A 20,901-nucleotide genomic window follows, 5' to 3' on the forward strand; every position below is an offset into this window, starting at 1 on the left:
ATACAGCCAGGGTTTAGGATGACATGATAATACCTCATCCATTATTGAGGAGAGAGGGCTGGATGGTGGTGCTAACATTCCGTCATATACAACAGGCAGAAAAAAGGCTTTGTTTAAATATATTGGAAGAAATACACTTGTTCGTATGACATCTGTGGGTAAAATCCATTACAAGGCACATATGGGGGCACAAAATCAAAAGTAGAAAGTACTTGTACTTCATTAAGACACTTACTCCGGTGTAATTGAATACTTGTACTCTTATTTAATTACATCTCAAAGAGAAAAAAGGGTAATTGAGAGTACTTGTAAAAAGTTAAAGATCAGATTTGACTTTTTATTTTTTTATTTATTTATTCCCAATTGTCTTCCCAATGTAGTATTTAGTATAACATCTTGGAGGAGTGCACTAACTGCCAATTCTGTTACATCAACCAACAGATTCCTGCACTAGCATTAGCTGAGTGATGGGGAGTGGGAGGAGCCATGCTACCCACCCATGCTCTCTGGGAGTCTTGACCACAAATGGCTATGGTCTCTGTGGGGATCAAACCTGCAAACTCCCAATGATAGATTGCTACATGACTGCACAGCTGTGGAGCTCTTTTTTATTGACTATCTGACAGGCTTTTCTGAGCAGGTTATGGAAAGGTATATGCACTTTGCCCTGGGGAAGTGAAATCTGCGATCTGTTATATGAACTTTTTTTCTAGCAGTTTAAAAAAAAACACCTCACACTTCAGAAATCTGTTCTGTAATCACAGTGTTTGTGAACATGAGTACCAGAACCAGGATGTTAGGTGTTTAAGACCTACACTCTAAGCAAAAAGGTTTCTTTACAGTACTGAAAAGGGCTTGACTCATAACCACAATGGAACCCTTATTGGTGCTATAAACATAAAGATTATTGGTCTGTATAGATATGGTTGAAAAGAAAGAGTCCAATATTTTAAAGCATTGCTTTATTTAAAATACAATTTCAGCAGCTTGAAAATATGAAGACAATATAAAGACATCTCGGAAGAAAATGCATGCATGTTCATCATTTGCATCAAAAATCAAGGAAAACCCCTTCCTTAACCCTTTTACTTTTAGGTTGCCCAATGTAACTGCAATTTCCCAACTACTTCAGTATGTTTAAGGCCTTTATAAATGTGAAAAGTTAATTTAGAAATAGTGTATAAAAAGGATCTTTAAATCTTTTAAATGATTATTATTTAGGGCTTAAGGTATTAAATACACTTTAAAAATAAATAATTTGATCCTGCAGGAGAGGATATGTACAACAGTTCTCTTTTTAAAGTATAAAACCAGTCGCATAAGTCCCTAAAAGCAATGTGTTGTTTATCCTAAAAGCAAGGATGTTCTATTTTTTTGCATTCTTATGTCAAATAAGATTAAGTAGATGATTAAAGATTTGCTTTGCATTCTCCAACTTGACAGAATGGCCATTTTGGTGACTTCCTTTGGCTGATTCATCTCTTGGACAGGTTTTCAGGTACTGCAGTGGGTCCTGGAGGAACTCCAGATGCTCCTGGTGAATATTAGAATAATCAAATTAGTATACAACTACAAATTCACTTTGTGTGTCTCTAAATATGGTTAAAATGCCTGTATACGCTCCCTTGGTACCTTGACTTGTCTCTCTTCTGCCTTCCTCTCTGTCTGCTGCCCCAATAACCTCGTCTTCAGGGAAGTTGATATTTTCTCTGGACTGGCTGTGCTGCCTTAGAACCCACAGACAATTTAGAATACATATATAAAAGTATGAAAGATTTCATACATGCACTATATGTATTACCAGAGGTCACACAGCTAATCCTGATAAAGAACCCTAATACTATGTATACTGAACAGTCAGAAAGGTCTTTGTAATGAGATTATTTACCTGCCGAATATTATGTCATGGAAGCCTGTAGAAACATGTTAGAAGACCCTATTAGCAAACAATGACAAACAGCTGGCACATATTTTGGTGTGTATGTGGAGTGAAACACTCACGTGGGATGTTGTTGCGGTTTCTTAGCACATAAATGAAGAGCAGTACAGTAGCTAATGTCGCCAGAAGCATGCCACCAATGGCTGCTCCAATCACAGCAGGATAGGCATTAAAGCCTGGGAGAGCTACAAGACAGCACATGTGTTTCTGTATTTGCATTGTAATTATTGTAATGAAAGCTGGAATGAATAAACTGAACTTGAACCAATTTGTATTATTTCATGTTCAAAACTGTTGCAGTTCTGTGATTCATAATCTTTCGCACCTGGGCTCTTGATCTCTGAAGGATGTCCAGTGGTGCGGTGATTAACAGCCGTCACGCGGAAAGCATATTTGCCATTAGGTTCCAGATTGCTGATCTGGTAGCTGCGAGTGCTTGGCTCCAGATCTTCTGCAACTTTCTGCCAGAGAGGGACAACGTCACTCTTCCCTACAGGTCCAGGCAGCCTTCTTCGTTCAATGAAGAACCCAGTGAGGTCACCATTTGTTTGAAGCAGCCAGTCCAGAGTGACATCTGTCCGCTGCTGGCTGCTATACCTGATCTTGGTGATGGTGATGTTCGGAGGCATCGGGTACCCTGAATCAAGTGAAAGGCAGTAAAAGAGAATGTGTTAAAGTGGTTACAGCTGTTACCTTAACACTTGGTTTACCATAAAGATAACCCTTTCAAATTCATGGGTCTCTGAATACTTGGAAAAAACCTGAAGGAATGTGTTGAGGAAATGTGTATGGTTTGCACTTCGTGAATGATAGTCCCATCTGCCACTGCTTTTCATTTACTCAACCTCCTTTTATTTACTCCAACCTAATTCCTCAGGAATTAAAGCAGATCAAAAATACACTTATTTTATCACTTTGACCTGGACACATCTAAACTTTGTGAGATTATAATATGTCATTTTCCTCAGAACCCACTTACTTGTACTCCAAGAGATTTAATATATGTAACCATTTTAAGTACTTTAAAGTTAGGTTAAGTATTTTAAACATTTTTTTAAATACTTTTTAAAAGTATGTTTTAAAAGTTGACTTTTATATATCCAGTAATGCCTTTATAAAAATTTGCCTCTGAAACCATCTGAAAAAATCCATCTGTGCTATTACAACAGTATTTAAATGTGGCGCTGATAAACCTTCCTGAAAGAGTACACAACTGCATGTTGCTCTCACAGAACGAAGAATCTAAAATCATCATGAAATATCAAATATGAAAATATGGAAGTGGATCTTTTATGTTGAGGGACTCAACATAGTCAAAGTTATCTTGCAACTTGTTTTACTCTTCATTTACACGCACAACACATTGCTGGTCTACATATTTATTCCATTTTACTGTTAGTACAGTAACTTAGTTTGGACCTTTTGGATCACCTAGTCTTCACGCACACATTTGCACTGGCACATATTTGTATATTTTTGTATTTATTGTCTTTGTACTTATTGTCTATTGCATTCTGTCTCGTGCTTTGTCTATTGCCCTTGTCTTATGTCCTTTCTATTATGCATCACAGAATTAGCCTAACAGTGTTTCGCTGTACTCTACAACCCTGTATTAGTGTAATGACAATAAAGTTGAACTGAATTGTTAGGATGCACAGCACCAAGTGGATCTATCAAATAATTGTGCTTTGTGGGAAAGACTTGATCATGGTTGGATAAACCTGTCTGCTAGAACAACACACTAATTCATCCATTTGCAGTGAACTTACTCATCACCAGCAAAAGGACTGGGATCTCTGCTCCACCAACTGCGTTGATAGCAGAACACCAATACTGGCCACTGTCTATCCTGCTGTCTGTTTCTCGCACTGTCAGGTTGGACCAGGCCGCAGCTTGCTGAAGGACGTACTTCCTGGGTGTTTCCCCCACATTCTGCTTTAAGTTGTTGTACCAAGTGACTTCTGTGACTGCTGGATAGTTCTTGCTCAGAATGCAGGTGAGCTGGACATCATTACCCTCGTAGACAGAAACCACACTGCGCTGAGTCATCAAGACCGGAGCCTCTGGAAGAGCCATATGGAAAGATTATTAAATATCTAATTCTCCTTAAAAATGGAGGAATACGATCAATGAATGGATTTTCCTAAAGATTTTACAGAACATGTACGGTGTCTTATATTACTGTAAACATGTAATTTTTCTTTTTTTATTTCAATGGATAGTCCTTACCCAGTTTTAACACACACTGCTTGCTTTCTTTAGCCAATGGATGCTTGGCATGGCACACAAAAGCTTTGCCACTGTAGGTGGCACCAGAGCGCAGGATCAGGATGTTAGAGTTCTCCTCAGATGTTCCTTGCACATCCCCTGAATTGGAGGCCCACCAAAGCAGAGCCCGAGGGAAGCCACCTTCCCAGGAGCAGGACAGCATCAGGTACTCATTATTGCGAGTTGCATATGCAGAACATGTAAGTTCTCCATAGGGCAGCCCTGAGAACAACAGGGTATTTTTGCTTAAGGGTACAGTTTCGTTGTATTTATTTCCAGCTTCGTTGTTTATTTAGAAATGTAAAATAGATAGAAATAAATAGATAAAATCTTCCTCTCCATTTATGTATTCAATTTATAACAGAAGTTAAAAATACACCAAAAAACTTTTTTTTTTATCAGATATGTACTTAGGGCAGACATAAGGTTCTCATTCTCACATGTCCTGGTGCTGCAGTTTTGAGCAATATTTAGTGCAACATGTGACCCATGGCAGGTGAATACAGAGTTGTTAGCAATGTCGGGGCCTCGCTGGATCACAGTGACATCAGTATTTCCCTCTCCATTGTCTCCATTCACATTTGGGCTCCATTTAAGAGTAGCTGGTGGGTAACCTCCTTTCCAGGAACAGTAGAGGGCCACATCAGTGTAGTTGTTCGCTGGGAGGATGGAACAAGTTGGAACACCATCTGGTGGATCTGAGAAAACAAGACGTGTATATAGATGGATGATACTTGTGAAACATTACTTACTACACATCTGAAACACTTAGATATCCTTTTACACACACTCATTGGCAATTTTATCAGCTATATCTACACCATAGGTACACTTTATTGGTGGTAGATCATCCTCAGGACAGTTTAGTGGATATTACACTGATATAGGTTTATCGGACACAATCTTTCTTAGATTTAGCAGTGAAGTCATGCTATGGGATCCCCAAGGACTAATTGTGAAGGTTTGCCAAATATGTCCATTGGGTTCTTGTTGGTCATGCCTTCCCACCATAAAAGCAACAGGAGCTTCTTCCCAAGCATGCAGTGTCAGTCTAAAGACACGTACGACAGGGTTGTCCAGTCCAATCGCAGCCATCAGCTTGGCCCACTTGGTAGAAGACTGCTTACTGAAGATGAGTTTCAGACATGATTGTCACTTAGGAGCTCCAACAAGCAATGTTTTATACTGGTCTGTCTTGCTATTGTGATATGAACAGCCTGTGTAGCAAGGTAGTAACTTAGCCTTCCATCTTTAAGGAGGAGTCTATCAAGGGAACTACACTTTACTCATTGTTTTCTGTGACTCTGGAAAGTTTCTGTTGTCAAACTGCCAGTTTCTGAATTGGTTCATGCAGTGCCTACAGACTTTGGCAACTCTGGATACAACGTATCTCTCTTTGTATCTTTCAGAACCTTGAAGACTTTTGTACCATCTGTAGTGCCACTGTCTAGCATTATTTTCTTGTTTATTTCCCCTCCATCCCTCCAAGCTGACCACTAACCCAAACCTTTCACTATATGCAAACACTCAGAATGCATTCCTATACCGTAGATAGGATCTTTTAAAACAAGTTAGGTTAGAACTTTAATATTATATTAGGAACAGTTCAGTTAAGTGATGTGAGCCAGACAATACTCCTGATTCTCTCCATATGCATCTTCCAAGGCCTTAAAGACCATTGTAACATCTGTAGCACCATTGTCTAGCATTATTTTCTTATTGATTTTCTTCCAACTCTTGAAATCAGGTAAGATCAAGCAGCTGTTTATTAGGGTACAGAAAGTAAAAAAGTGGACTCATGGCAATTGGAACTATGCATGCAAAGCTTAGAGCTAAAGGTCTTATTGAAAGTGAAGAAATGAAGAAAAATGGAAGGAAAAGTGAAGAAAACCAGACATCTACCAAGAGAGGATGGAAAAAATGAGTGTATCAGAGCACTCACAGTAGACAGTGAGGGTGATGGTTTTCTTGGAGCGGGTGTTGAGGTAAGTGTTCTGGGCCAAACAGGCATAGTACCCTGCGCTCACACGCAGAACCTTGGTGATGGTGAGCTGTGGTCCACTGTAGATCTCTGAGTTGTTGTAGAACCAGACATATTGGCTAGGAGGGTTAGAAGGGGCATGACAGATGAGAGAAACATGTCCTTTCTCCAGGGCTGAGTATCCTCGATCCGTTACTGAGTAAGCTGTGGCATCTATCTGAGGCTGTTCTGGTCCAACTAAAAGAGAAAGCCCGCAATAACATATATGAAGAAAATCTGAACAATCGATTATTAAGTTTTACACTCACACAATATATATGACACAGAAATGAGAGGTGAAATTATGAAATATTTCATAATATTCATATTTTCATATTTAATCTGTATAAACATTCTTAGGCATAAGGTAAAAGTACTTATTTGTAAATGTATAATCCACACTCACATATGACATCAAGCCAGACACGGTCACTTCGTTGCTGGCTGACCTCATTCCTGGCCAGGCACCTGTACCAGCCAGTTTGATTATAGATGACCCAGGTGATGTTAATGAGACTGCTGTTGGTCTCAGTCAACGTGATGACCAGCCCACTGCGGCTCTCCTGCTCCCATATGTAGTTAATGGGCTCTGTGCCAGTGTCGAGACTGCAGAGCATCCATACTGATGTGCCTTCAACAGGTGAGGGGTCACTCTGCACAATGTAGGGTTTGGACACTGGCATGGGCACTGTAAATTGGTAAAGGACAATGAAGTAGTAACTGATATTCAACCACTGACTCACTTGATTCCAAAACTGTGATGGCCAGGTTCACTTTGCCATGCCCGGTCTTACCTGGGTTCTTGACCTCTGAGGGATTTCCAGTAGTGCGACGATTGACGGCTGTTATACGGAAAGCATATGTTCCAGCAGGATCTAGATTGTTGATCTGGTAGCTGCGAGTGCTGGGAACAAGATCTACCGCCACTTTTTGCCAGAGGGGTGCAACGTCACTCCTCTCTAGAGGACTCGGCAGCCTCTGACTCTCAATGATGAATCCAGTGAAGACGCTATCGGTCCGGATCACCCATTCCACATTAACGTCTGTCCGCTGACGGCTGCTATATATGATCTTACTGATGGTCACATTTGGAGGCATTGGAGACCCTAAATCAAAAGGACATTCATTCAATTCAATTATGATCATCCTAAATAACCATTTTGTGGATTTGTAAAATAGTATATATAGTATATAATTTTTCTTACAGCATCTACTTCTGTTATTTGTGTTATGTAAAATATATATATATATATATATATATATATATATATATATATATATATATATATATATATATATATATATTCATTTTAATCAGGGGTGGTCAATTCCAAATCCTGCAACGTTTTGTGTATTTTTTTAAGGTTTATTAGGTGTGTTTGAGCTTGGAAATCAGCAAACTATGCTGGACTCCGGTTCACCCTGCCAACCCCTTTTAGGTGTATCAGTCACAAACAATAAAACAGTGTGACTGCCCAGTTGTTTATTGGCTGCAGTGTATTTATATTAAACTCACTCATCACCAGCAGTAGGATTGGCATATCTGTTCTTCCCATAGTATTAGTTGCAGAACACCAGTAGTTACCACTGTCCACCAAACTATCTGTGTCCCGTACTGTCAGGTTGGACCAGCCTGCAGCTCGCTGAAGGGTGTATTTCTTGGGAATGTCACCCACGTTCTGCCTTATCTTGTTATACCAGGTGATCTCCGTAGCTGGAGGGTACGTTTTACTCAGACTGCATGTGAGCTGGGCATCGTTGCCTTCAAATACTGAAACCACACTGCTTTCAGTTATCAACACTGGAGCCTCTGGAAAAGAGATGCATACAGAAAGACATTATTATAAAGAACATTTCAGGACAATGTTATAATGAATATACATTTTGTTTTTGCAATAATTGAAGTTCTATAGGGCACTGTACTAGAATAAGTCAGCAGTTAAAGGTAAAACATCCATACAGAAACAGCTTTGAGCTACTAATAGATATTGCTCCTGTCTGATTTACTCAAGTCGAATGTTATTGCAATTGTTAAACATACCCAGTTTTAACACACACTTCTTGCTTTCTTTAGTTAGAGGATGTTTGGCTTGGCAGACAAAGGTTTTGCCACTGTAGGTAGAACTAGAGCGCAGGACCAGGGTGTTGGAACTCTCTTCAGGTGGTCCCTGCACATCCCCTGAGCTGGAGACCCACCACAGCTGAGCCTGAGGGAATCCACCTTCCCAGGAGCAGGACAGCATCAGGTACTCATTGTTGCGGCTGGAATTTGCAGAACACTGTGGTTCTCCATAGGGCAGCCCTTTGAACAATAGGACATTTGTGCTGAGTAATACTAGCAAAAGTTTTTCATTTCAGAAGACAGAGTCAATTATTTAGATCCAGTTACAATATTACATGACTTTTATCATCCAATATTTGGCTAATATTAAATAACAATAAAAAATATTAAATACACATGTCCAAATGTCATTTATTTATTTATAATGCGGACACAGATGTGCAAATGCACACACACACAGCTAGAAGCATTGCCAGGTGTGGGCTAAAGAGGTACAGACCCCAGTATTGAGCTGTGGAGCAGTGAAACTGTGTTCTCTGGAATGATGGTGCTTGTGAGTTGGGGATACGGTGGTGGTGGTGCTCATCCAATATTCTGCCCTAACTAACACTCTTTTTGTTAAATGCAATCAAATCCTCACAGCTTTAAAGTCTAGTAGAAAGCCTTCCCTGGACAGTAGAGACAGTCACTCCAACAAAGGCAGGACTCTTTTTAACACCTTTGATTTTGTAAGAAACAGGGAATAAGCCGGTGTCCCAATACTTTTGGTCATATAGTGTAGCTTGCACTCATTCTAGACTAGTGTATTGTTCCACCATACTACTGTTCCTACAGAAGTCTGTTTTATGCATTTCATATTTAACTTGAGTCGATACACTGTTATTTACCATGTTTATGTATGAATTCTGTTGAATGAATTCTAACCCTTTTACTCACATGTCCTTGTGCTACAGTTCTGACCAATGTTCAGTGCAACATGTGATCCACGGCAGGTGAACACAGAATTGTTGGCGGTCTCAGGACCTGGCTGGATCTGAGTGAAGTTAGTGATGCCCTGTGAGACTGCTCCATTGCCATATGGACTCCACTTAAGGTTAGCTGCAGGGTGTCCTCCCTCCCAGGAACAGAAGAGGGCCAGGTCAGTGTAGTTGTTTGCTGGGAGAATGGTACACGTCGGAGCACCGTCTGGTGGATCTGTGTGCAGAAGGCCTCAGTGTAAGACAGTGTGGGGAACTGGGTCCTATACCAGTTCTTTTAAGCAATTCAATCATAATGAATTTAAGCTCATCAAGACTGTGATGGCATGGTTTTATTAACTGCAATGCTTGTCATGTTTTATTTGGTGCTTTTTTAGGGGGGAGGGGTTAAAAACTTAAAAGTTTAAAAGAAGACTATGTAGTCTCCAATGTCAAAGATAGGTGATGACAAACACCAGTGATCACTAATGGAAGATGGGATGGAGAAATACTTACAGTAGACAGTGAGAGTGATGGTCCTCTTAGAGTTTGTGTTGATGTGAGTGTTCTGGGCCAGACAGGTGTAGTTCCCTGCTTGCATGCGCAGGATGTTAGTAATGGTGAGCTGTGGTCCAGTGTAGAGCTCTGAGTTGTTGTAAAACCATACATACTGACTGGGAGGGTTGGAAGAGGCTTGACACATGAAGGAAACCTTTCCTTTCTCCAGGGCTGAGTATCTTCCCTCTGTCACTGAGTAAGCTGTGACATCAACTTGCGGCAAGTCTGGACCATCTAAACAATGGAGTCCCACATCAACACACAAAGGTACATGTTGTGAATGATGAGATGAGAGTGAGAATGAGAATGATGAGAATAGCTCCACTGAAAAACACATGGCTTTGTAAAATGTTAACCTGTGAAAAGGAGTACAAGTAGAACAGGTAGTTTTTGATTGAAACTATTGATTTTATGCTTTAGAGAAAAGTCCACAGCTCCTGTAGTTTTGATCTAGGTTTGAATAAATAAGCCTTTGCCTATTAGAGAATACTCAATATGCAAGGCAAAACACTGACATTGACATCCATAATCTTTATCTTGAGCCATGCCACGAAGAGAGCACAATTCGCCATGCTCTCTTTTAGAATGGGTAGATGGCGCCCTTTTAAGTGATGTAGGCCAGCACAGGTGTCTGTTAGCTGCTACGGTGGAGCTGGGAACCTGCCGTTTCCTCCAAGCTTGTTGGCTGCCCAGCAATACAGTATGAAAAGAGATGGTGGCTGGCCTTGTATGTATCGGAGGAGACATGTGTTAAGTCCCTACCCCTATCTTTACCTACCTAGTGTCAGGAGCATTGCTAGTGCTCAGGGAGATATGAATGGGTGGGCTAATTAGCAGTACCAAATTAGGAGAGAAGGAGAAAAAGATTCTCAGTTGCCTCTTTTACATTAAATTCTGTGTTCTGATGTTAAATTCCAGGTAAAAGTTACAGGGACAACTAACAAATTAAATTTCCCGGACACATTGTCAAATTCATGATTTCTTATTACTAACAGCATCAATCCTGTTGAGTAAAGAGGCCCATTTTAGCCCAGTTATTCATTAACTTTGCTCTTCATATTCAAGCAGATCACACCACTGAGATTCTCAGTGGCTCAAATATTTCCCTGACAGGACTGCTGCTATTTGAAGTAGTCAAAAAATACATTATGTGTGCAAAACATTTTTTATCAAGTAAGTTTACCGTTTCTATTTTAAGAGGACTCTTAAAGTCTAAGTTTCAACTTCTAAGTCTAAGAGTTTTCTTCTTGAGTTTTTAGTGAAAAAGAAGTACAGAGATTGTGATCTCGGCTCATTAGGGCATATATAGATTGATTGCATGGCAAAATCTGAGGCTTCAAAGCTCCCACTTACATAAGACATCTAACCAGTCACTGCGGTCACTGCGCTGCTGGTTAACCTCGTTCCTGGCCAGGCACCTGTACCAGCCTGTGTTGTTGCGGGTGATGATGACGTTGATCAGACTTCGGTTGGTCTCTGCCAGTGTGGTGACCAACCCGCTGCGGCTCTCCTGCTCCCATGTGTAGTTAATGGGCTCTGTACCATTTTTCAGACCACAGCGCATCCAAAATGGTAAGCCCTCCACTGCTGATGAGTTACTCAGTAGAATGTAGGGTTTGGACACAGGCACTGTAGGGCACAACATAGGATTAACCAAGCAGATTGCACAGCACAGCAGTATTACTGAAACAGATGAAGGTCCATAGGATAGAACAGCTTTCCAGATTATGTTATGGTGCTAATACAACCCCAGTTTGGCTGTTTACAAGCTCTTTTCTTTCAAATGTAAGTCTGCAAGACTCTTTAATAAAACATGAGTCTCAGATACAATGGGCTTTTCCTATAAATAATATTGTTCTGATTGTCACTAACCAAGAACCCGCAGATAGACGTAGTAGTAGTAGAGTCTGGCTCCCTCAGCAGTGTCGTACAGAGCCTGGCAGGTGTACAAGCCCTCTGCAGCTACAAGAAGTTTCTTAGTGAACAAAGAGGAGCTGTCTGTGATGACATCCAGGTCACCCAAATCCTGAGCCAGTTGCTGCAGCTTTGGACCCTTGCCGAAGTTGTACACCACAGCCCGAATTTTGTCTGTGCCTGGTTGGGTGAAGCTCCATATGTAGACATCAGGGAGGGTGGTGCCACATGGTAGGGTTACTTCATGTTCCACCACACGGCTGATCCTGGTTTCTCTGTACACCACTTGCCCTGGGTCTGAGATCTCTAGCCCTGGCAGAAAAGAGTAGGTTAAAAAGGGGAGTAAGCACAATTATTAAAATAATATTTCTGTGGAAATCCACTGAAAATCATTTCTGTGTGGTTCTGGTTCTGGTCCCACTAATTACAGTTTAGTGGGTTTTGATTGATTATGTTGGTGGTTAATTTGTTGGACTAAGGTCACAGTGATTTAAATGTATGTGGTAAGTGTGGTAATACACACCTTCTCAGCTCAGATGTATATACAGATTTAATATGAATACATATAATAATAATAATAATAATAATATTATATAATAATAATATAATAATAATATAATTATTACACTATATAATATTATTATTACATTATATAATATATTATTATAATAATATAGTAATATTAATATATATATATATATATATCCTATATTAACCTAGTCTTTTCATTCAAGACTTCTTGTTTTAGCAAATAAGATGATTATATTGACAAATTATTAATAATTAATTTAATCATATTTTATTAAATATGTATAATAATATTATTTTTTTTTGTATTTTTTTTTTGTGTGTGTTTTGATTTGAATAATATTATTTATAATATTTGAGCATACTTTAAAGCATGACTTCAGTTTTTTATGTCTTCGAATAACAGAGGCTTTTCCTCATTACCACTAAAGAACTGCTCCATGAGGTCAGTCGTTTCTGGCTCCAGTCCGGTCAGCTCCATTAAGAGCTGCCGTTTATAAAAACAGCTGGGACTCCAGCAGAGTCCAGCAGAGCAAAGCAGGTTTCTAAAAGTTTCCAAAGACCCGAGGCATCGAGAGAGCCAGAAATGAGCACGAAACGCAGGTGGTTGGCACACTGGCAGACTACAGCAGCACTCGCGCGACACGCAAGCGCCTGAGGAGAAAACACACCGGCGCTGCTGTAGACGATAGACTCGCCAGAAACGGCAGATCCACCGGAACTGTCGCCTGCTCGTGTTTAAAGGCCGGTTCACACTAATGCAGACGCCTCCATGTACAATGATCTGTTCACCGAGTGACAGCAGTTCACTGCATAGTCATGTAGATACAGACCAGCAGCTTCAGGTAATCCAGGCTCAGAATTTGGTTTGATCTTTTTGGGTTTGTATCTTTTGATGTGATTTCTTCAGAAAACCAGTTACTTAAAAATACTTTTTTAATAAAAACAATATAAAAAACATTATTCTTTACTTTTATACTTTTAAAGGCAGGACACGAGTGTTCTGTGTGTGTAAGTATTGTCAATGCTGTAAACATGCAACAAAAGTACAACATTGTTGTTTAGTTGAGGAACCTTGACCCATGAAGTTGGTACAACCAGACTGTTTAATCCAGATTTGGGCTACAAAGTTGAGTCATCTTAACTATAAGGGAAAATTTTTACTAACTAACTAATTAACTAATTTAATCAAGTTGTAGCTCAGTTTTCCAGCTGTTTGACAATGTTGGTCTTAATGGTCTTGCAACAATTGATCAAGAAATATGTAAAAAAAAAACAAAAAAAAAACAAACAGTTAGTAAATACTTGTAAAGTTTCAAAATCTTCATTTTGTGTGTAAGGTTTGCTTAGCAATACCTTTCTTTTTGGATGCTGACGGATCCATGATGTCTTTCAAGAGAGTAGAATTACAGTATGTCTCCATATTCCACAAATTGTTACTCATAGTTAAATGAACTGAAACTATAAAAGGACATTTTGGACTAGAAAGCAGTGTGTGCACATCTGACTTGTGTATGACCTCTTACCATGCAGTAGAAGAGGCAGCAGAAATGCAGTTAGGCAGAAATTAGGCACCTCAAACAGTCCGTTGTTCATGGTGCCATGATGCTCGGGTTTCCGACGTGTCCACAATGAGGGGAGGATATAGCAGAAATTGGTGAAAATATCCTGAAAACATACAGCTTCCTGTCCAGGGGTCCAGTTAGCGCACACAGGCAGTGAGAAACTGAGTGGAGCCGATAAGAGTCTCTGTAAACTGATTTGGCTTGAATTATTCACCTGCCCCCACTCCCCCCCCCAAACCCCTTCCACCTGTAGGAATGCAGTAGAGAGGAGAGACAGGGTTTAGGATGACGCGATGATACCTCTGTCTCATCTATTATTTAACATGCAGGGATGGAAGGCCTTTTGTGCCATAGCACGCTCTTAGTGTTTATAAAACGGGTGGCTTTAAATTATTACTATCCAGCTAATTGTTTTTCGCATAAACTGCAATAGCTTTGATACTGAGGCTCGGCTCAGTTCTGTGTTTATCCTTTTTTCTGTACTGGGGTCAGTATTATGCTAATGTGTAATAGAGAGTCATATTTCAAGTAACAGCAGCACAGGGTTCAGCTGAGTACAGCTTCTCTATGTTCAGGGATGAGTTTCTCATGTTACACTCCTGCCTGACTTGGACAATCACATCTCACACCAATGCAAACTTGCATTCACTCAATGATCTATCATATGAACCGCAAAGAACCCTAACCATGCATCACACTGCCTGGATTGTGTGGTTTACTATTTTACAGATATCTGAATGAATGTAAGTTTGCACTGGTGTGAGATGCGATTGTCCAAGTTATGCAGAAGTGTAACATGAGAAACTCATCCAGGAACATGGAGAGGTTGTTCTTGGCACAGGATCCATTTCTAGGTCAAAGCAGGGGTGCAGTCCCACAAACATTAGAACAGTTGCCATCTTGACCCATGCTCATATATTTCGTCAGGACTCTGGACAAAGTCTGTTGAGTTCACAGTTCAAACAAAACAAACAAAATATAAAAGCTTCTGAAGAAATGCATAATCTTTGAGAGATATTGAAAATTTGATTGTACTTGATTTTAAATCAGATTTAAAAAATCTGTTTTTTTTTTATTTAATATTTATAAGAAAACACAGATTCAGAAGCACATTTGAGGCATCTGCATCTATGATTTCTTCAAAATTTCCTGATTTCTGTGACTATCATTCATTCATTCATTCATTCATCATCTCATCGTTTCTGTCTGGCCAGGGTTGCAGTGGTCCGGAATCTACCTGGAAACACTGGGCGCTAGGCAGGAATAACCCCTGGACAGATCACCAGTCTATCACAGGGTACCATTCACACTCAGCACTCATTCACTCTGATTAACTGAATTAGGAAAACCATGACTCTCTGCCTCGTGGCTTAATTATTGGGCTAATTATAATAGTAAATGAATAGCATAATAAACATGACTAGCAAATACTTTAACAAGGTTCTCAACCAGTCTCATAAATCTCAGTTGTGTTATTCTCTTTCCACACACGTGCAATCTGCAACCCTTCAACATTAGGCACACGCTTTAGTGTTTGTCTATGTCTGCTTTGTCTGTCCACTCACGTCAGTGTACGTCCATGTCTGTTCTAGGTCTGTCTGTCTTGTCTTGTCTATGTAGTTCATCACTTAGGGTACTCATTTTGAGAACGTGGGTGGTGGAAGTGAAGTGCTGGGGATCTATGGGTGAAGCCTCACCACTATTTTATCTATATGCTATTCGTACTGCAATGGACTTTGAACTGAAAATAATAAGAGCAGAAGGAAAAAAGAAAAGACGTGTATGTATATGTTTGTATTTGTGTAAGTATATGTATGTGTATGTATGTAGAAACGTTGGTACATGTGTATGGGTGTAGATAAAGATACATTAAGGTCTATTTAAGAAGTTCTAGTCCAGGGTGTGTGGGTGTGGCCAATAGATATTAGCCTTTGGTTTGGAAAAAAAAGAAAGTTGTTATGCTAATATAACTAACACAGTGTTTTCAGAACACGACAGAGGAGAAGTAATATTTCATTTATTTATAAAGACACAAGAATACATTTTAGAATGAACACAGACATTTATAATGAAACAGAACCAGTGTATATTTGCTATCCCCTCTACACTGCTAACAACAGACAGGTTTCTAGTTCTCATTTTGATCAGTCCAGATATTATTTTCTTTTTTAATTGATGATGTTTAACCTGTTTAGTCGACAGAAATCTGAATTTGAAAATGTTTTATAGTATAATTGGTCATTTACCTCACAACTATCATTTCACAGGGAAAGACATACAGATAAGAATGTATCCTCAGCATTTAGAAATTGTCACACACAAAAAAACTTTCCATCTCCAAAATGTCAACTTTATAAGGGAAAGAAAAAACCTTCACGTTTTTTCACCTTCAAGTCAATGTGAAAATATTTTGGAGCATTTCTATCGGCCCGTTCATTAACATAGGGGCAGTGGTGGCTCAGTGGTTAGAGCTTTACCCTCTCTGCTCCCCGGGCACTCGAGTTGGCTGCCCACTGCTCTGGGTGTGTGTGTGTTCACTATCACAGATGGGTTAAATGTGGAGGACACATTTTGCTGTACATAGTACAGTGACAAATACGTGCACCTTTACCTTTATTATGATATTTTAACACAATGTTAAGAACAACTGCCAAATTCACATTACTGAAAGAAATGGAGATACAAGCTTGTGACACTGATGATATTCTCTGTTTATAATAATGTACTTTTTTTTTTTTAACAATTTTAAGAATTTAGCATAATGTAAACAGTTATACAAGACTTTCCCCCCAAATATTGAATTTTGCATATAAAATAAACTCACTTATATACAGAATATACATGTTGTAAAGTCAGAAAAAACATGGTAAGACATTTCAACATAATACACAGTCCGTAGTCTCTCAGCGGTAGTGCTGTGATGGTGCTGGTTTAAAATGTCACCATTTTCATTGTGTTGAAAGCAGTGAACAAGGTGACGTACAAAACCTAATCTACACTAAACTGAACAATAAAAAGAATAGAAAAAATATAAACTATTACACAAACCCATTTATTTTGACTTGAATGCACTGTGAAGATGGCCATCAAGGTAAATATACACTTGGAGTGTTGTACTGTGGATGCAGAGTGCAGTGGCATGCACTCGAAAGAAGAACAACTTGCAAAACAGTCCAGTCACATGCACAGAGTAGAGTAAGTTAGCATCCGAATGCTATTTGTTGCTTCACACATGAAAAACATACTCAACGTGCACGTTAGGTTAGGAATAAGTAAAAAAGAAAGAAAGCAACATAAACATATTGATAGTTATAACAAATACATACACTGCAGAGAACGAGAGCGGAGGTAAAATGAGAGAGGTCAGCGCTTGTGTGTTCATACGTACTGTTCCTTAGGGAAGGTGTACGAGGAGATGGGCGCGGGTGGTGTGGGGTAGGTGAAGGTGCTGGTATGAGTGGTGTGCTGGGTGTAGGGGTTCTGGGGCAGAAAGGTAAGTGGTGGCTGGATGGGCGGAGAGTGCTGCTCCATATAGTCATCCTTATTACACGCCAGACGATAACTCACATAGTCAGCTGTGTTCGGAAGCTCATCATACAACCTTCCTGGAGCCTGTGGGAAAGATACACTATATTAGCTAGATAGATATAAAAGAATTGTTAAAATCCAGTCATGACGTACGGCTAATGCAACCATTTCAATCCAGTCCACCATAAGAAAAATATACAGAATTTGGTCAAAAGTATTGGGGCACATCTCTTAATCATTGAATTCAGGTGTTTTATTTAGTTCCAATACCACAGGTATATGAAATCAAGCACCTAGCCATGTAGTCTGCCTTTACACACATTAGTAAAAGTGAATTCCAGCATGGTACTGTATGCAATAGTATGTCACAGTTGCAACAAGTTAGCTGGTGAAATTTCTTCCCTCCTAGATATTTCACCATCAACTGTGAGTGGTATTACTGAAAAGTGGAAGTGTTTAGGAACCACAGCAACTCAGCCATGAGGTGGCAGACCACATAAGGTTACAGAGCAGGGTTGCAAAGTGCTGAGGAGCACACTGCATAAAAGTCACCAACACTCTGCTGACTCACAAACTTGCTGTTAGATAGCAAAGGAGGACCAATTCAATATTAATGCCTGGTGATTTAGAATGGGATCTCATTAAAGCTCCTGTAGGTGTAATGTGTAGGTGACCCATACCTTTTTTCATATAATGTATATAAACTACTTGTGTTTTTTTTTAGCTTGGTTGATTATTTTATTTTCACTCATTATTACCACAAATCAGTGGTAACTGTTTCCAGGACATACAACAGATCTACAAGATATAGCAGTACATACACACAACACAATATACATACAGTGTAAAGGTCCATAGAGCTCTCACAAAATTACATTCTTACAAGACCCTTATTAGCAGACCATAATGAGACATGCTGCACTTTTAAAAATACAATACAAAAGGTTATTGGATGGATGTCACAGGGGGGAAAACACTTTTGGTTACATAAAGAACCATTTGTAATAAAACATGTGAAGGTGTGAAGAACCTTTACATCAAGAGATGCTTCTTTAAGCCTTCAAAAGGTTCTTCAACCTTACACATCACTATATACACTTTATACAAAAATACAAAAGTAGCAAAAGACCTGTTCCTGAATTGGATAATCTTGGATACTTGGAATGTAATTTTGTGGTTTCTGATGCTGAGATACTGTACATGCTTGATATATGGTTAACCTTGCATTTTTAAATATTCAAAAGTAATAGGCTTTTTTTTATATAAATCGGTCCACATCACTGCTTGAGATCTGAGGAAGGGACTCAAGACAACATGTAAAGTGCCTTACTGCCATGTTTTAAAATGCCCAGCAGGCTAACTGGGTGTGATTGTACCTGCTTAGTCGCTATTTTCTCTTAATGGCATCGGAGTGTGAAAAGTGTCCATTTGCATATCATTTGTTTAAGTGGGAAACAGTACCGGTGACATCTATTCAAAGACCCATAAATCCCATTATGCCATTAATATACAATCTCTGCTCTCAATTCTGCTCTCACCAATTCCCACTGAGGATATGTGGAATTAAAAGAATACTGATCCTCACCTCATCTGTCGCTACTGAGGAAAACCAGTCATTTAGACAGTCTTCTAAAAAGTCTGGGCTTTAACTTGCAACAAGACAGCCGGAGGAAGACACTGGCCTAGTCTCTTCACCAGTAGGAGGTGCTATCTGCTCAAACATACTGAGGCCACAGGCACGTTTGATGTCATCATTGAAGCACCAGTGCCTCTATTCAGCTTAGCGAGGAGGATACTACATTACTGCAGCTTGTCATCAAGAAAAAAAAAAAATTCAGTCACTAAGAGTGCTCTCTTACCTGGAAGTCATCAGCCGGTTTCTTTTTAGAGGATGAAGGCTTTTTACGGCCTGGAGAAGAGTTGTCCCTGTCGAAAACAGATGGGACAGAAGGGTCAGCAAAATGGGGTCAGTCTGAGAGATCTTATTAAAAAATCTCATGATCAATATACACTTAAAATAAATACTTAACAAACAAACAAACACAATGTCAAGTTTAACGATTTCTCTTTACTGTTCTCATGTGATGGGGTGTTGTATTTATAGGGAACCCTTCATACTTGTGAAGTAGTGCAGTGTTGGACTATGGACACAGCATTCCTGTTTAACTGTTGTACGATGTTGTATTCAGACAGTACATCCATATACAGTTAACTGGGTCACATCTCTCAAAGATGAGCTATTCACACATTGTTAGTGCGGTTCGTTGCAGTATATCGCTGCTGTCCAGTGAAAAACATGTATCTCCATTTTTGTCTGTTTTTAGTTTCCCCCATATTTTGAGGCCTGTAGTATTCCTGTACAGTGTGTAAATAAGTCTGGATTAATAGACACACAGAAATGCTCTGAATTACTTGAAAAAAACTCTTATTTTACATTGACTTCCATTCAAAGCAAAGATCATTTCACCTTCTCCTGTAAAGTCACCAATTCGGAGATATAAGAGATACAACGCTATACACATGAGTGCTGCACTGACTGACATTCTTGCTAAATCGAGAAAAGGAGGTTCTTCATTTATTAAAGTAGCAAAAGTTCTGTGTGTGAATGCATAAATACTAAACGCTTCTTCCCTATGATTCCACTTTGATGAGTCAAGGGACCCCTTTTCAGCACAATCTACCAAACAACATGTACAAAAGTTTGTGGACTCCTGCTTTTTCAGTGTTTCTTCCAAAATCAAGAGTATTAAAATAAGAGTGCCCCCCACACCTTTGCTGCAGTGAGAGCTCCTACTCTGGAAGGGATTTCCTGTAAATGTTAGAAAATTTCTGTGAAAATTTGATTACAACCAAAAATGAATTATTGATTACTGATGTTGAATGACTAATAAGGTACTGGATGGAGCACTATTGCGCCTAAGAATGTAGTTTCATTGCTTTACAGACCAATGCTGGGGGAGTTTACACCCCACTAGCCAACATGTTTGGAATTCATGAATAAGAATGGTCTGTCCACAATCTTTCGAACATACAGTAAAGAACCCTTTTTGCTAAGAGTGTCAGTTGAAGGGTACCTACGAGTCACCGTCGTTCTCAGTATGCTTGTTTCTCTGCTGTTTGTTGACCAAAAATGCAATGCCTGCTAAACTGAGGATCACGCCCAGGGCAACCACCCATCCGAGGACACCCATCACCCTCTCCGATGCGCTCAGTGGCAGTGGGTTCTCTGTAGAAAACACAGTTGCTTTGTGTTCACTGGCCACCTTCACCATACACAATAACCAACATACAACAAACAACCATTATGTTTCGGCATTATTCAGCATGGTATAATAAAAACAATATTGTAAAAAAAGAAAAGCCTCTGAAACACCTTTTCCCCTCATTATGATCTACAGAATAGAAAATCACCGGCGCTCTATTGTTCTATATTGTGTTTAAACCGACAGGACAAAAGCATGCATGCACTTCCGTTTGGGATATGTGCCTTTACTTTGTGCCAACTCACCCCTGAAAATTAGGCCTGCTGTGAATGCCATTCATGTGAGCTTTCCCTTAGGTCA

At 39.5% G+C, this 20,901-nt stretch overlaps 1 protein-coding gene across 1 annotated transcript; it reads right to left on the bottom strand.

Annotated features, from left to right (window-relative positions):
- Positions 1-1,475: 1,475 nt before the first annotated feature.
- LOC140539754 (basement membrane-specific heparan sulfate proteoglycan core protein-like) lies at positions 1,476-13,841 on the bottom strand. Its single transcript, XM_072662512.1, has 18 exons — positions 13,772-13,841; positions 11,676-12,029; positions 11,157-11,432; positions 9,762-10,037; positions 9,226-9,483; positions 8,269-8,529; positions 7,744-8,037; positions 7,022-7,333; positions 6,634-6,915; positions 6,150-6,425; positions 4,648-4,905; positions 4,169-4,429; positions 3,709-4,002; positions 2,265-2,576; positions 2,002-2,124; positions 1,889-1,913; positions 1,633-1,727; positions 1,476-1,534 (listed from the first exon to the last, which is right to left on the bottom strand). Exons 1-18 carry the CDS (start codon positions 13,839-13,841, stop codon positions 1,476-1,478), a joined length of 4,086 nt encoding a protein of 1,361 aa, XP_072518613.1.
- Between the last annotated feature and the right edge of the window lie 7,060 nt (positions 13,842-20,901).

This window comes from Salminus brasiliensis, chromosome 18, assembly GCF_030463535.1.
Source record: "Salminus brasiliensis chromosome 18, fSalBra1.hap2, whole genome shotgun sequence".
NCBI lineage: Eukaryota > Metazoa > Chordata > Actinopteri > Characiformes > Bryconidae > Salminus > Salminus brasiliensis.